The sequence below is a fragment of the Anabrus simplex genome, chromosome 5 (genome assembly GCF_040414725.1).
Source record: "Anabrus simplex isolate iqAnaSimp1 chromosome 5, ASM4041472v1, whole genome shotgun sequence".
In the NCBI taxonomy this organism is placed as follows: Eukaryota; Metazoa; Arthropoda; class Insecta; order Orthoptera; family Tettigoniidae; genus Anabrus; species Anabrus simplex.
In genome coordinates, this window is record NC_090269.1 from 76,176,290 (window position 1) to 76,193,931 (window position 17,642).

The 17,642-nt window shown below is 36.9% G+C and overlaps 1 protein-coding gene across 2 annotated transcripts in view; it reads right to left on the reverse strand.

Annotated features, from left to right (window-relative positions):
- Positions 1-17,642, reverse strand: part of LPCAT (lysophosphatidylcholine acyltransferase) — a 475,917-nt gene that overhangs the window by 53,849 nt on the left and 404,426 nt on the right. For both annotated transcript variants that reach the window (XM_067148134.2, XM_067148133.2), the window contains exons 6-7: positions 6,568-6,705; positions 1,600-1,725 (exon numbers count right to left, since the gene is read on the reverse strand). In XM_067148134.2, the coding sequence (XP_067004235.2) occupies positions 1,600-1,725; positions 6,568-6,705 (264 nt within the window). The remainder of the gene's footprint in view (positions 1-1,599; positions 1,726-6,567; positions 6,706-17,642) is intronic.

Here is a 17,642-nt window from a genome sequence, read left to right on the forward strand (position 1 = left end):
TCCCGGAAGCCGGTGAACCCATTGCTAGACCGTTTTGTTGGTAAATAGTACCATTAAACGTAAAAAAGTTGTTGTTAACTACCAATTTAAGCAGTGTAGTTGCATATTGAAGTTATTAAGTTTGTGTATTAATTCGAAGGAGTTTCTAACAGACTTCTTAGATGAAAAAAGGTAATTTTTACTTTTGGATAAATTGCGTAGTTTTATAAAAGTGACTCGGTCTAAAGTTGATAATTGGGCGAATGGCTTTATGAATTTTAGGGAGGGCTCTAGCTGTGGGAAGTCCGGGGTTCATATTAATGAGCTGGCTTTTTTCTTGTTCAGTGAACAGAAAGGAGGAATTTTTTAAGGTTTGTTTTAGGAGTCTCTGGATTTTTTGTGTGGGATCTTTTTTAACTATAGAGAAAGAACTATCTTGAAAGAAATCGGATGTTTTGCTGATATATTCATTCTTACCTATGATGACCTTTGTCAGCCTTGGTTACAATTAAGTCATTATCTTTAATTTTCTTTTTCAGGGCATGTAGGAGTTTCAGGTCAGTTTGTATGTTCTTGTTATTAGAAGTGGAAAAATTAGGCGAGTTCTTACGAGAGAGGAAGTTGTTAAGCTTCTTTTTGATTTCGTATCTTAGTTCATCTTGTGTGTCTGAAGGTGCTTTAGAAATGGCCAGTTCCGATTCTGTTATCATTGTGATGATTGAGTTGGTTGTGTTCGAATTGGGCCAATTATGTTTTGGACCCTTGGCTGAAATTATTTCTTCATTTGCATTTAAGGGAGTATGGGATAGATTGATTACGGGTGAACTAGATCAAAAAATCAATTGGATCTCACCATTACTAGTCAACCTAAGACTTTTGCATCAAGAAATTTTAAGCGACATCACAATTATTTTATTCATCTGTTAATTTTAACATATTTTGGTTATATTTATTGTAACTTATGTATAAGGTTCTTACTTGTGTGTCATTCCACTACCATCCATCCTCTTGTTCATCCATATTAATTTAGTTTATGTCTTTTGCTTGTAATTTCGGCTAGGCTGATGATGGTCCAAAAAACGGACCGAAACTAGTATCTGACACTATCATATTGTAATGTTTTGATAAACGTTAAGTGATTTTAAGTATTGAGAAGGTGGAGCAATAAATCTTGTATTCATTTTAAGTTAAGTCTTAACTCAATATGGAACCCAACCATGAAGTTTATTACTTTAAAAAAAAAGAAAAAAAAGAAAGTAAGATAATAAAAAAAGGTAGGTTTCTTAGGGCTTAGATCATTATGTGTTTGGTTTAATCTGATGACCCTGAAGTGGTTTTAATAATAATAATAATAATAATGAAATATTATTTCCCTTCAATATCTATTAATTTAAGAGTTGCTGAAGTGCCAGAACTGTGTCCTTAAAAGGAATTCCTTTATTTACCAGTTAATCTACTCTTATGAGTTTCTAGCTTCTAAGCACACGTAAATGCCTACCAACTGCTCTAGCATTCAATCTCACAACCTTAATTATAGGATTCATGTGTCCATTAAACTAATCCTTTCAGGCAACCCCTTAAGAAGGATTTATGAAGGCTATTATAATTTGAGAAACTTACCCAAGTTTAGTTCGTAGTTTTTGGACTTCCACCAATTCTGAAGCATATGGTAGATTCATCTGTTTTGCTCTTGTCATAATACGGCAGTCGTCATATGTGTAGTCTGAGACAGGAACTCCAAGGGCTCTGGAATCAATGTAATATTAGTAACAAACTTTAATTATCCACTGATGTAGTATTCACAAAGAAATAATTTATGAATTATCTTGTTTACAGACCAAAATGAATAGCTGCATGCTCAGTAAAGCCAAGCTTGTGAATTGGTGTGCACTATCAAGAATTACTTTGAAAAGGAGAAGGCTGATGGTGGACCTCTTATTCCAGCTCGTAATGTTCTTGATAGAACAATTATGGTATTTAATGAACAAAAGAACACAATTGTAAATATTTATAAAGAAAAAGGTAAGAGGCAGAGGGGCTGTTCTTCGATGAAATTTATGGCACTGGGAAAGAAGATGAGTGCTATTAAATAAGTTGACAATTGTAGATACATTTCAGAGGAAGAAATTTGCTACCATGTGTATGGCTACTATAAAAGGAAGGAGTATTCAACATTAGAGAATCTTGTGGGAGGGATGATGGAGTTTAATAATTTTTTATGAGGATGCTTATATCTCAAAAACTGAAGATGTTACAGACGTGGAAATATATATTTGGAATCTCCTTTGAAATAAACATTTTTATTTATTTGAGAGAAGACTGTTTCTTACATGTACAGTTCTATGTTGCATGGTCATCTTAGCCTCAAAAGGCAATACCACAACCGTGGTTTACAAAGAGTTTCTGGGGTAAATGAAACTCAGTTGGTTGGAGGGTTTTTATACTTTAGGGAATTTCAGATAATGTCTTAACACAGTACCGCGCAATGATTATTAATTTTTTTTCAAATTATGAAATCCACGCGAGCGAAGCTACGGGTAACTGCTAGTAATTAATATAAAGCCAGCACCCAGAGAGTTAGTGATGGGACAAGGAAAAATCACATGAGCAGAAAAAGTTCAAGTACTGGGAGAGTGGGTAGAATCCAATTTCTCCAAGCCTTTGAGTCTTGCATGAAAAAAATGGAAATAGCATACCAGTTAACTTAGGGTGTCTACAACAAAAGGTCAATATCCTTCAATGTGAAGCTAATGTACTACTGATGTGCCATCTGATCAGAGGTCTTCTACTTTGTCGAATGTTTCACAATGAACAAGAAAGACCTGGTTAAAAAGGTGGAAGCCAAAGAAAGAAAGATTTTGGGAAAAACCTTGAGCCTTATCAAAGGCAATGGTTTATACAGAAGACTAAACAACTGCTTAACTGATGCCACCCAGAAAAGAAGTATCACCTTTTAAAAAGATGTGATGCCAATAAGCCCACCAAGATTGGTCAACCGGATCATTAGGTACTTTCAGGAGAAGAAAACCAAAGGGACTTGTTTCACTGAAGTGGACAGAGATCTTGAAAAACTGGGATCACACATAATGAAATACCAGAGTGTGTGCCATTTGAGAAGAAACTTCAAGCATGCCAGGCAGGGTTTCCAAGAAAAGTTGAAGCTAAAAACAGGAGAAATAGGAACAACTCCATGAATGAATGCGGAAGTACTGGGCAAATGTCAAAGCCCAAAGATGGAAACAGTTGAAATGACATGGTCCATAGTGGCCTAAATGTGATGGATGAACAAATATACGTACATACATACATACATAATCATTATAGACTGTTATGCCTTTCAGTGTTTAGTCTGCAAGCCTCTGTGAATTTACTAAACGTTGCCTCAATCCTCGATTTGCAACTAGTGTTGTGGCCTCATTTAGTTCTATACCTCGTATCTTTAAATCATTAGAAACTGAGTCTAACCATCGTCGTCTCGGTCTCCCTTTACTTCTCTTACCCTCCATAACAGAGTCCATTATTCTCCTAGGTAACCTATCCTCCTCCATTGGCCTCACATGACCCCACCACCGAAGCCGGTTTATGCGTACAACTTCATCCATCGAGTTCATTCCTAACTTAGCCTTTATCTCCTCATTCTGAGTACCCTCCTGCCATTGTTCCCACCTGTTTGTACCAGCAATAATTCTTGCTACTTTCATGTCTTACTTCCAACTTATTCATAAGATATCCTGAGTCCACCCAGCTTTCGCTCCCATAACAAATAAATAAACAAATAAATGGATAATAATGCTATTTGTTTAATATCCCTTCAGTTGCTATTGTTTTGTAAAATATGAGGTGGTTGGTATTTTCACCTGCAAGAGTTTTTTAAAGTGTTGGGAGACAATGACACGGAGCTGTCAAACACCACAAAATTCAGCCATAATCGAACCTACTATCACTGAGCAAGCGACTGTGCAGTTTAGGTCACGTAGCTTTCAGCTTGCATTCAGAAACTAGTGGGTTTGAACCCCACTGTTGGCAGCCCTAAAGATGATTTTCCGTGGTTCCCACTTTTACACCAGGCTATACCTTAATTAAGGCTACGGTTGATTCCTTCCCACTCCTCGCCCTTTCCTATCCCATCATCACCATAAGACCTAGCTGTGTCGATTGTAAAGAAAAAAAAATCTACCATCTCGGGAACAAAAAGGTGACAAAACTAACTGCACCACTGATGTTGGTAATTATACTATTTTAAAAAAATTGTGAAGAGGCAGCGAGAAAGCAAGCCTTCCATGCTGGCCATGTCATCACTGGATGATTCAATGAGTATTCAGTAGGAAAAGAATAGAGTGGGAGAGGGAACATCATATGTTGAGGCTATACATTTGGCTGTTGGCCTTTAAAGCAGAAAGTGGTCTTCAAGCAAAAGAAGTCAGATGCATTACACCAAAGTGTGCAGATCTGCATTATGCAGGAAACAGTATGTGGGACCCTCAGAGCTATCTTAACTTACCTGCTTTCTTCTTGAGACTAGCTGGGAGAAAGTAAAGGGGGTTTGTGCTGTCAGGCTCTGCCCTCTTCTGAGTAACATTATGTGTGGCCATAATTTGCAGATTTTGTGTACATAACTATACACCTAGTGACCAATCAATCTTTGTATCCAGAGGTATACAATGTCATTTACTTTTGGAACATGTTGAGTACAATATAATTGTTTAACCCTTATAGGACCAACTGATGATTTACTGTCAATGCCCACCCTTGTGGAAAAGGCTGGCTGATGTATCGCCAATGACAGTACTAGCTTAAAGACCAGCTGGTGATATTACATCGATGGAATAAACCTAGAAATAGCCCTGTTATTAATTATATCTCTTCTTTTTTTTTTGTTCATTACCTGCAAAAGAAGGATAGTCTTTTCAACATTTTGGAAGAAAACCATATCAATATTTTAGTTACAACCTATATTGTTGATTGATGGTTGAACTTCAAAATATGCCTTGGTTTCTTTCACACCACCATCTGGTGCACCTTTTAGGTGCTTTCTCTTTAACCCACTGAAAGTGCTTTGAGACAAGGATTATTTTCAAGAAAGTTTCCAACTACTATACACACACCTTGAAACATTTGAACACTTAGCACACCTTTAATAAGTTTTAAACATAAAATCTGATTAAAAACATGCATGCTAAAATGTGTTTCTCAGTCCTTCTAATAGTTCAAGAGGGTGTGATAACCTTAAAACAATTCCCCATATCTAGTGGAACATGACACTTTTTGCACAGCCATATTACTTCTGCCCTCTTCTTGTGTTTTGCAAACACTTGAGGGATATTACTTGGATACAGTGGTTGGGATGGATATAGGAAAGAGAGTCCAGTCTGATTATCTGCAAGGGAATATCATGTCATCTCCATACAGAACATGAAGGCCCTTGGAGGGGTAGAAGGTAAAAGGCCTCCACTATCTATAATCTTGGCACTTGGTGGGGTAGAGTGGTTAGTGAAAAATTTAACTGTAGAATACTGAAATGATAAACATCAAAATAGATATATATGAGATTACAAGCTCATATAGGGAGATACATAGATGATTGTAAGAGAAATTCCATGCTAAACCAGTCCTACAAAGGGATACAGTACAAATGTAAAAAACCTGGGGATGGTAACTATAGAATTCCCAAGCAACAGTATCATGCTCAAACAGAATAAGAATCCAATCAAACTGGAGAAATATTAGACTGTTGACTGAAGAATTCTCTGAATCACTTTGTACAGGAAACAGGTGTCCTAAGAATGTCAGCATCTAAAGCAACTAAACATTTAAAATGAACACCTTGATGTATGAAACAAATGAATGAAAATTTCAATAAAAATATATTAAGGTATAAAGGACTGCAAACGAACACCACTTCAAACAACTCCAATAACATAGGTTAGTACTCGTTCTGAAATGAAAATATTAATCTGTAAATATTATTATTGATCAAAATTGCATTAGGGTAAATTGTCCAGTGATTATATCAGCAAATGGCATGGCTTGGCTTGATATAGCTTCCACTCAGCTGTGAAGAAGGATCAAAACTAACTCCCTGTAGAACTGAAAATCACAAATTAAATTTGAAGCATTATTTTGCAGGAATACCAGGGATCTTAATCATAAAAAATATCTGCAACTAATGAGGATGTGATTTCTTATTAATGGGATCTATAATATGACACTTTTTGTATATATGATTGTAATAATCATTTAATTGATTGTATTTCTGATCTCATTTAAAACAAAAGTTTGTAAATCTTTCTCTCAATGACTTTTAGTGCAATGATTTTTGAGAGTATATCCTTAAATTGATTAGCATGGAATACAAGAGTGTAATATCTATTTTTGTGAAGCATGATTTTTCTTCTTGCTTCAATGAAATCAAAATTTCATTCCTGTTGCTACTTGCAGTTACATATTGTAGCTATCAGTTCCAGATGATATAAAAATAGGAAGTATGCAAATATTGATTATGTGAAAGAATTTATAAATGGCTAACTAACAATAGAAAGATAAAGTCTCGTAACATTCTTATATGCCAATGATTAAATATCATCTTACTTTGCCATCAGTTGTCGTACATTATTTGCGTATAACTTATGATCTTTCTTTTCCTCATCACTAGGATGATAAACAGGCAAGAATTCAATCTCACAAGCACTGTGGACTTGTGTCAAAGTAAGCCAAAGTAGTTTCAACCTGAAACATAAGGAAGAAGAATACTAAATATTTTATGACAGGATTCTAGATGAATTACACAAAGCAAGCAAGTGTGCATACTCCCTCACATCAAATAACTTTTAACAAATATATACATAAAATGTGTGTAGGTTAGTCATATAATACTGTACAAGCGATGTCAACCTTTGTGTTCTTCAGAGTTTCAGTTAACTCTCTGCGGCGGCCAGTCAATGTTCCTATATTGACTGTAGCAAATCTCAAAGGGACTAACTTCCTTGACCTGCTGTGTTCTTGAGCAGGTAGCCCTTGCCCATTTCTCTTGCCACCCGGGTGAAAATTGCATGTGGTGCTCCAGGGGGAACATCCTAGCATGATCCAAATTCTGATTTAATGTAGCCATAGGTATGAAAAAGGAATACCTTAACCGACGTGTGGCTCTGCCTTTCGGTAAGGGCATTTAGGTCACTCCTAACCTGGGAATGGACGCTTTTGGCAGTCGCCTGTAACATGGAGTACAGACTCTACCTGATAGTTTTCAGTGGCATTTCCTCCACTGAAGGTCTGTCACTCTCCTAAAGGAGCTCATCCATCCAAAACAGTTGGCTCCTTTAGGGTGTCATGTAATTTTCTGCCACTCAACACGGGGCATTAATCCATACCCACTATCTACCAACAATAGAAACATGAAAAGGGCCTCTACGTAGAGTTAGGTAGCACTTTTAACATCTACCTATTGGGACCTCTGGTGGAGATATGCTGAACTCTATATTAATAGGATTCAGAACTCCAATCCAAGTTGCTGTCCTATACCTTCATTTCTTATTTTTTTGTCTTTTATGGACAAGTAATGAGGAACCTCATTTTGGTTGTCTGGAGATGACTGTTGGCTGGTTCTGTCCATATTGGTGCTTCCAGTCTCAAGTCAAGATTGGTACAAGATCTGTTTTGTGGATGGCAGTGGAAATAGAGTGGTATAATTGAAAAGCTGGTTGTATTTTCTGTTGCTGATTTCTTGTTTTATGATACTGCCTGGGGAAATACTGGGTGAATCAGCTGCCCACTATTTTAATATGGATATGGTTTTGGGCTGGAGGTCTATCTGGAATTAGTGTCATCAGTTTTCCAACACCATTGTACCCATGGCAACCAGTGTTCGTCTATCTATACTAAGTCCAAGGAGTTCCAAGTGGGACCAAAGGTTATATTAAAGTAAAATGTTAAAGGTCCACCTTTTCAATACCATGAATGTTTATTGATGTGAATATATATCACATAACGTTTAAAGAAGGTTGGTACTAGTTTCGACGCTCATTGCACGTCATTATCAGCCAACAAATCAATTGAGCAAAATGCAACTTATCGAATAGCAATATATAACACATGATAGCACCTACAAGACAAATGTTAAACTATGACTAGTTGAAATATAAAACACATGACAGCAAATACAAGGATTAATGTTGAAAGTTAAATTGTCAAAAGTTACAACAATGAAAGCAAAACAGAGAAGGTAACAATAGTTAGGGTATGATACATGAGAAAATAGTCCAGCTTGATGAGGTTTGTAGAACATAAGGTGTATCTATATACAACATTTAAATGCACCTACTAAGGCAAATTTTAAATGTAACGTTAAAATGATGAGGGTATGGTGCATATAACCTTCTAAAATATATGACAGCACCTATAAAGTCACTGTTAGATTATAACCAGTTGAAATAATGCAGTGCTTCTGACCGTAAAATATAACATTTTTGAGAAGGTATCCCAGTTGTTGAGTCTTGATAAACAAGAGAATAGTCCAGCTTGAGGTGCATAGATCATAAGGCAACATATGTTATCAGTGAGAAGAATAAACCTTCTTCTCTTAAGTTGCGGTAATTAACAGGCTTGATTCAGGTGGTTTCGAAGCCAACAATGTGGTCATGTGAAGATCATAATTTGAATTAACGTCACATTAATGGCACATGTGCCATCACGCTACTCAAGGTCTCCACATTTCCATACTGAACTGGGAATCATGTTAAAGTGTGTTACAGTATATTAATGTTTGATTGTGAAATTTTTAAGTATCAAAACGAGTTCAAGAAAGAACAAGTATCTTTCCATAAGTGAAAAAAAAAGCATGTGATTCAAGCTGTGGAGGATGGACAATTAAAAAAACATGTCACCAAACAGTTTGGTATTTTACCATCAACATTGTCGATGATTTTGAAAAATAAAGATCGCATCACCAAAAGTGCCTCAAGTGCGAGTAGAAAAAGGTCACATCAGGGTGAATTTCTCTGTCTTGAAGAGTGCTTGCTTAAGTGGATTCGTCAGTGTAGAGGACAAAACGTTCTCCTGGGCGGTTTCATGTTGAAGGAAAAAGCCAAGTCTTTTGCGCAGTCTCTCGGGATTAAAGGATTTGCAGCAAGTGAGGGGTGGCTTTCAAATTTAAAAAAAACTGACACACCATCACATTTAAAAAGATTTGCAGAGAGAGCGCCAGCGTGGATAATTCCATTTGTTCTGAATGGATTGACAAACTAAATGAACTTTAGAATGGCTATGACCCAAAGAACATATTCAACACAGATGAAAGTGGGCTTTTTTATAAATGTCTTCCTGATCGCACCCTGACGTTCAAAGACGAGAAGTGTCATGGAGGGAAACTGAGCAAGGAAAGAATAACTGTCCTTCTAGCATGTAACATGGATGGATCTCAAATGTTGAAACCACTCAGTATAGGAAATCTGCAAAACCATGCTGCTTCAAAGGAATAAAATCGCTGCCCACAGCTTATCGGTCAAACAAAAAAGCATGGATGACGACAGAGTTGTTTAATGAATGGCTGACCTCAGTTAACAGTGACATGAAAAAGGAAAAATGCAAAATCTTACTGTTTTTGGACCATTGCACCGTGTATAATAACCCACCACCATTAGACCACGTAAAATTGATATTTTATTAATCCAATACAACATCAAGATTGCAACCATTAGACCAACATTTTAAAACCCTCTACCACAGATAAATTGTTTCTCTTGTGCTGGATAGCATCGAAAAAGGTGAGAAGGCGAACATAACAGTTTTGACTGCTATAATCATGATTGATAAGGTCTGGAAAAATGTCAACCCTACCACCATTTATAACTGCTTCAAAAAGTGTGGGTTTAAGCAAACCGAAAATGTGGAACAGTCATCAGAGCCGCAAAAATTTACGAATTTTGACTCCGGACGAGGACTTCTACCTAACTGTGGAGAATTAACGTTTGAGGATTACGTTCAAGTTGATGATGACATTGGTGTCCACGGTGCCCTAACCGATGCTGAACTGTTGGATTTAGCCTCTCTGGATGAGGACGAGGAAGAAAATGAAGAAGAACAACCGCTAATTCCAGTCACATTGAGTGAGACAAGGACATCTCTTACTACCCTAAGCTCCTACGCCCTGAGAATGGATACAAGTGGTGATTTCTTCTCAGCTCTCACCACTATCAAATATTCATTGGACAATGATACATGGAAGTTGCTCACTCAAAAGAAAATTACGGGCTTTTTTTTTTTTTTCAAAATGAACACTTTATAATTGTACAAATGTTGTGAAAGAAATGAGTAAGTATAAGTGAAACTATTGTTTATTTGAATTTTTCCCTCCCTCCCACTTGGTTATTTGAACTCCTATTAATTTGAACTCTCAGTAAATTGAAATTTTTCTCTGGTCCCTTGAGTTTCAAATTATCGAGAGTCGAGTGTGTATATATAATATATACATACATACACACAAATAATCACACCTCACGAGCACCTATCGATCATATCGTAATTAACAATCTGCAGAAAGTTCTAAATCATGGCCAAATTCCTATTCCATCGATCTTGATCTCATGACTCCATTTTCTTATCCTATTCCCTTCGTGTCCAAATACATGCCGAAGTTCATCATCTATAGAAATATAAAAGACATTAATTTGGATCACATGAAGTATGATGCCTATAATCTACCCTAGAATGATATTCTACTACTAGGCAATATTGACACAAAAGTTGACAGATTTAATTCTTCTTATTACAAATTTCATTGTGATCCATATTGGTAGTAATCAGTTACAAAATACTTTGTTAATTAAGGTCAACCTAGTCAGTACTTGTATTACTCGTGATGAATTACAATTGGTCAGTATATGTTTCATCTTGTTGTTTTAAGCCATACTCGGATGGCAAACAATGGTAGAGAATAATCATCCTCTTATAAACTAAAAGACATATAAAATATACATTTAATGAACCTTCATGAAGTTCCTTAAAACACAATTAAACTTAAAAACTGCATGAAAATGCACACCTTCCTATATGTTAATTAACCTAATGAATGCTTATGTATCAGCAGAGGATTGTCTGGCTCCATGGCTAAATGGTTAGTGTGCTGGCCTTTGGTCACAGGGGTCCCGGGTTTGATTCCCGGCAGGGTCGGAAATTTTAACCATCATTGGTTAATTTTGCTGGCACAGGGGCTGGGTGTATGAATCATCCTCATCATCATTTCTTACTCATCACAATGCACAGGTTGCTTATGGGCGTCAAATCAAAAGACCTGCACCTGGTGAGCCGAATATGTCCTCGGACACTCCCGGCACTAAAAGCCATACGCCATTTCAACAGAGGATTGATGCACTCATCACCAAATTTATGTTCAGTGTTTTAACATAACATTCTTTTTTTAAGAGACATTAATTTTAAGAATTCCTAAGAAGGGTCAGTTATTTCAAGGTGCATTGATTTTAACATGTCATTCTACTTCTTTCAAGAGACACTAATTTCTGATAAGAAATCAGAATTTCTGATTTCTTAAGAGAGACTCGTACATAGCGAATTGTCTCAGTGCATTTCCTCATTTTCTCTCCTCCTTTCATACCAGTAACTATAACACTCACTCTGGCTCTACCCTTCAATTCCTGTTTACCATTCAGCTATGTACAACAATTCTCTTACTGTGACCGGTTCCAGACTTTGGAATTCCTTACGAAACAGTGCCAGGGACAGCGATTTATTTACTAAATTCAAAAGATCTTGCCAAGATTGCCTGTTAAAAGTTGCCGACTGATGTGTGTATTGTCGAGATGTGTGTGTGTGTTTGTGTGTGTGAATGGCAAAGGACTGAGTGTTTCTCTTGTATATGTAGACCTAGTTGATAGTTGTGTAATATGAGCATTTTTTATCTGTGTTTAAGCAATATTATTTCATATTGGTTTAATGTACAGTGTCTGTCCATTAGGCCATCAGCCCAGAGGCTGGTTGGATCCTCAAATAGCACTACCAAAGGCAATGCAGTTACAGGGAAACTGCAAAAACCAATGGCAGAGCTGAAATGAGGCATACTAGGCAAGATGAGGAGTGAGGTAGTTTGCCATTGCTTTCCTCACTGGATCAGAAGGTGCTACTGCAGCACAACTGGTCCTATGAGCAACACCTTTCATAACACTCAGACACTAGTTGTGCTCCAAATGTCATTACCCAGCACCGCCCTTACCCGAGCAGCTTCTATATTGTCACAGCCATGGATGAGACTGGGACTTCGGTGGAAGCTACACTTCACTCTGGCCTGTGTCAAGAGATGGATAAAAAAGTACTGCATCCATCAAGAAATGGCAACAGGCAACTAATATACAGTATACTATTTTAATTCTTTTAAACATGTGAGAGTGTGAACTCTACTGAACTATAGGTTTACGTATCTGCAGATAAGTGTTGTAAATGTGGTTATGTGTAAGAGAGGCCCAGGCACCTTACCTTTGCCACTTGAAACCAACCGAGTAATATTTATTATGTCTACTTTATTATAACGTTCATTATAAGGATATCCAAGACTTCAGGAATGTCACAACTTCATAAAGGATGCCCACCCGAGTACAAAATGAAAATCAAAACACATAAGTGAAGGATGATTTGATCTCTCACTGCGCATTCACTAAGGGGAATGAAGTTCTCACTTTGAAAATTTGCTTGGCCTCGTTATAAGCATTTATTGAATGATAATCACATCTGCTGTATAACATTTACGTGCCTTAGTTTATAGCATAATTTTTTGTCAATGCAGATGAGATGAGACTGTCCAATAAAGTGATGAATAACCATGTCTGTAACTGATCATAGATATCACATCTTCTATGCTACTGTTCTGCCATTTTCTCTCTAAAAAAAATTATGACTACTCGGAATAATCAGATATGCAATTTTCCAGCAACTACAATAGGTATAGATATTTGTAGTGAAGTATAGTTCAGTTCAATAGAGTAATATTTCATAAAAATAATTAGAAAAGTGGACTCTGCTGTAGATAAAAGGGAATAGTATTTTTAAGATTGACCTCATTAACTGGCTCTTGTATGGTTTGGTGTTGTATGAGGAAGCCTAGTTCAGGCCATTTGTACATACAATTTTTGAAAGATGTCTTGTAAGACATGATAATTTCTAGCTGGTTGCATATATTCAGAAAAAAAAAAAAAAGTAAGTGCAACTGATTCAACCAGTATAAAGTTGTTGACAGTGTCCATTTTGTCATTTTCATCTCTCAAATAGACTGTTACTGTATCCCTATTCATTAACAAGCCAACCCTCTTGGTTCTGATGATGAAAAGTAGCAAAAAAAAAAAACTTTTCAGAGGAAGAAGAAGAAGAAGAAGAAGAAGAAGAAGAAGAAGAAGAACTAAAACTTTCTACAGACAAAATATAGAAAAAATAAATGTGGTATTCATTTTAAGTATATTAGAGAGATCATTTCCTTTAATTTATTGGAGAAATAAGCTCTGATATATTGGGCTAAACACATGAAAAAAGCTTTTCACATCTGCAAACCCACTTACTAGTTCAGATGCCAAATACCACCACTACACCACAGCAGTATATCCTAAAGCCTTATATGCTGCTGAAGGGTTGGCCCTGACTCACTGCGGTGGGCAGCCTGCGTCAAAATTCTGAGGGCAAATATTGCTAAGGTCAAATTAAGAGCTGTACCCAAAATCTGGAAAGCTTTAACTTGTTATGAAGAAGCACTGTCTTATGTTTTATGGTCATCTGTCTCAAATAAATAACACCAGAATATATATACTACCAGAATTTTTGATCTTCTCGTGACTTGGAAATGTACCACTTCATGGGCAATTGCATTGAATGAGGATCTGGCGCGTGCCTCTGAGACACCAACTCAAAAAAGAAATAAGTTCAAGATGTGAGTACACAGGTTGAAGGATCTTCTGGAAAGAGGAAGACTGCCTGGTGCAGAGTGGTCCAAAGAGCAAAGAAATGCATTTTCCATCAAGATGAATGAGTACTGGAAATTCAGAAAGGCTGGCAAACATTGACAATGGCCCTAAGAGGGCAAAACAATATGTTTAAAAAAAATCCAGTATGTGTCTGAATTTTCTCCTGAAAATGTGTTTGTTAAAGTGACTGAAACTTCACTGCTAGAGGTCTCTGACCTAATTATAAGCATTTGATATTTATAAGGTAAAGACAAGTGAAACTGCAGTGGATGTTACTAGGCACCTTCTGGAATTCTAGTTATCCGTTAATTTTTCCATATTCTCTCAGTGTTGTGCCATATATTGAACTGTGAACATATCTGTTTTAAAGTTTTGGTGGATACCGGAATTGTTTTGTTTCACGAGAAGATTTGCTGAGCTGAGTGTCTGAAATTTTCTTGCATTTTCTGTCAATTTCATTTCGTGCTTGAATAGCCATTGTGGTGTGACCTTTTCACTATGGAGGATGAATGAAAGACCTGTTTGCAAATTCCAGCTACCCAGTTATGTTCACAAGATGGTCAATTTTTAAAATAGGAAATGCAGGCTTGTACACGTTTTTCTGCAAGTGCGGGAGATATCACACAGATTCAATCATTAACAACAGTGAAGTTGTTAACATGTTATGTTGATGAGAATGTTCGCCTGCATCAGACAAGCATGAAATTGAAGTACTTTATTACTGTAGTAAGTGCCTATGATTGTTAAGGCATCAAGTCTATGCAGTCTGACACTGTGGTTTGTGGGTTTGAGTCCTGCCAGAGGAAAAAATGTTCACCATCTGAATGGTGACCGGCTGGGTAAGAGAGGTGGTGGTATACAATTTCTAATCACTATATTGCGTGCCAAAATCCTGCATTCAATTCCAAACCTTTCCACACTGCTCATATGGAGTGAGGGCATATGATATTGTTGATGGTGATTCATCTGTCAGATGGGATTTTTTTTTTTGCTATTGGCTTTACGTCGCACCGACACAGATATGTCTTATGACGATGATGGGACAGGAAAGGGCTAGGACTGGGAAGGAAGCGGCCGTGGCCTTAACTAAGGTACAGCCCCACCATTTGCCTGGTGTGAAAATGGGAAACCACGGAAAACCATCTTCAGGGCTGCTGACAGTGAGGTTTAAATCCACTACCTCCCGAATGCAAGCTGACAGCTACGTGACCTGAGCTTCACAGCTACTTGTGCTGACCTGCTCCTACCTCATCACCATCATCAGCATCCCATATATCCAGATGCACAAGTCACCCTTGGGCATCCAGCAGAAAGACCTGCATCAAATGAGCCAAACATGTCCTGTGACAACCCCAGCAGTAAAAGCCATATGATAAATAAATACTTGAAAAATGATTCTCAATAACGTTTTATTGCTGTAGTGATTATCATTCCAACACAGTACAGCCCCCATAATAGTAGTAGGGCTTCATGGGCTCACAACGAGTTCGAGAAGGCAATGAAAGTAACAAATTTTAAGGCAAAGTGAACTGTAAACACTAAGTATCCACTGCAAAGGAAAATAACAGCAGTGATTGTAATGTTATTTGTTTTTACGTTCCACAAACTACTTTTATGGTTTTTGGAGATGCTGAGATGAAGGGATTTAGTCCTGCAGGAGTTCTATCATGTGCCAGTAAATCTACCGACATGAGGTTGACGTATTTGAGCACCATCAAATACCTCCGGACTGAGCCAGGATCGAACCTGCCAAACTGGGATCAGAAGGCCAGCGCCTCAACCATCTGAGCCACTCAGCCCGGCTAACAAAGTGAATTTTAGTCACTTACATAAATTTTTAATTTAATTTTATATAATATAAAGAAAAAAGTATGTGGAATAAATCACCTTTACTGTTATGGTCTGTAGATTGGAAGATTATATAAAGTAACTAGCAAATGTACCCGTGCTTGGCTACTGTATTCTACATTGTATATGGATTTCTCCGTAAATTATTGTAAAGGCAGTGAGTAAGATTATATTAAATTGCATCTACAAATGGACTTCACCATCAGACACCTCATTCAGTGTTCTACATGGCTGGTCCTATGACATCTCGTATCTCCTACATTTTTGGGTTAGATTGAGTTAGTCATTCAAAGGGGTGAAATTTCGTAAAGTTTTCACATACTACTTAATATTTTTGATACTCATGTGACAACTAGAATCATAAAATTTGGCTATCATATGGTCACTTGTCATGTCAATGTGCATGCCAAATGTCATGATTCTGTCTTTCTTATAAGTGTGCCAAACAATAATATATACATGTAAAAAGTACACAATTGACTTGAAATCAAGAAATACAGCTCAATTTAATGTATAAGGGATAGAAATATGACAAAAAGTCATAGGACCAAAGTTGTAGATCTCTCTAAAATGAAAGGCGATTGTGCTTTCTGTTTTGTGATATGACTTACCGTTTAGCTACCAATTATCGCGAAACGAAGGTCTGTACCGTCGTTAAAATTGCATCCATATTTTGATATTTTCCGGGGCCAAAAGTTATACATTTGCATAGCTTAGAATATTTCCTCAAAGAAAATAGTGTCCAGGTTTTGGGATTAGCACTCACATACATATGGAGTAATTAGGAAGAAAATAATACAGTTAAGAAAGTTGAAATTAATAGAAAATAGGTTTATAACCGAGGACAGCCAGATGGGAGAAATATGTAAATACCAAGTGAATGTATTGGAAAATCAAATGCCCCTCAATAAATTATGCTGGTATGAGTTATGGATATAATAAAGCGGTAACAGAGGGTAAATTTAGGAACAGGGATCCTAGGGTAACAGATAAGATGACTAATGGTGTTATTACTTATACTATTTGAGAACGGTTATAACCCCCAATGATATTCCGCCAATATCCCGCAGAATGTCTGATTAATGCCTCCCTTGCTTCCTACCCAAGGAACAACCACGAATTTACAGGAATGATGACGAAAATGACAATACATTGAAATCGAAACTGACTTTCAACGTATTAGGTCGTGTTACGTACATTTAGTACATTGTGTACGTAACACGACTAATACGTTGAAAGTCGGTTTCGATTACAATGCGGTCGCGAAAATTCAATATTCATTGACAATACATTACTTCCCTGCAGGCAAGCAGTCAGAGACGTTGCCATGGTAATCTGTAGGTTCGCTGTCGGTCTGTCGGTCACTCAATGCAGAGCATGATACCTGCAGAAAATAGTAATTTTCTCCGTCATTTGAAGGGGAAGGTAAATTATGAACTTAACAAAAGTTGTTTATAACTAGGAGACATTTCACATACAGTCCACGGATTTTACAGAAAATCAATAGTATAAGAAAAAATAGATGAAAACGGTTCTGGTTTTCCTATGAACTCCCCGTCTATTCAAAGATTTTATAATGATATGCATATCAAAACCTTCTCCAGGATGAGTATACACTAAATATGACATTTGGTCAAGATCTATTCAGCCATTTCGCCATGATGGTAGAACAGACAGACAAATGGATGAACAGACACAAAAAATAAAAACCACCGATTCGGTCTTGGGTTGACCTAAAATGGATAAATACCTGAAAAACAAACAAAATTCCAGACAGCGGACCCCCTACAACTTTATTTATATAAATATCTAGAAATGAGAAAAGATGCATATCTTGCTGGGTTTCAGATAAAAATAAAACAC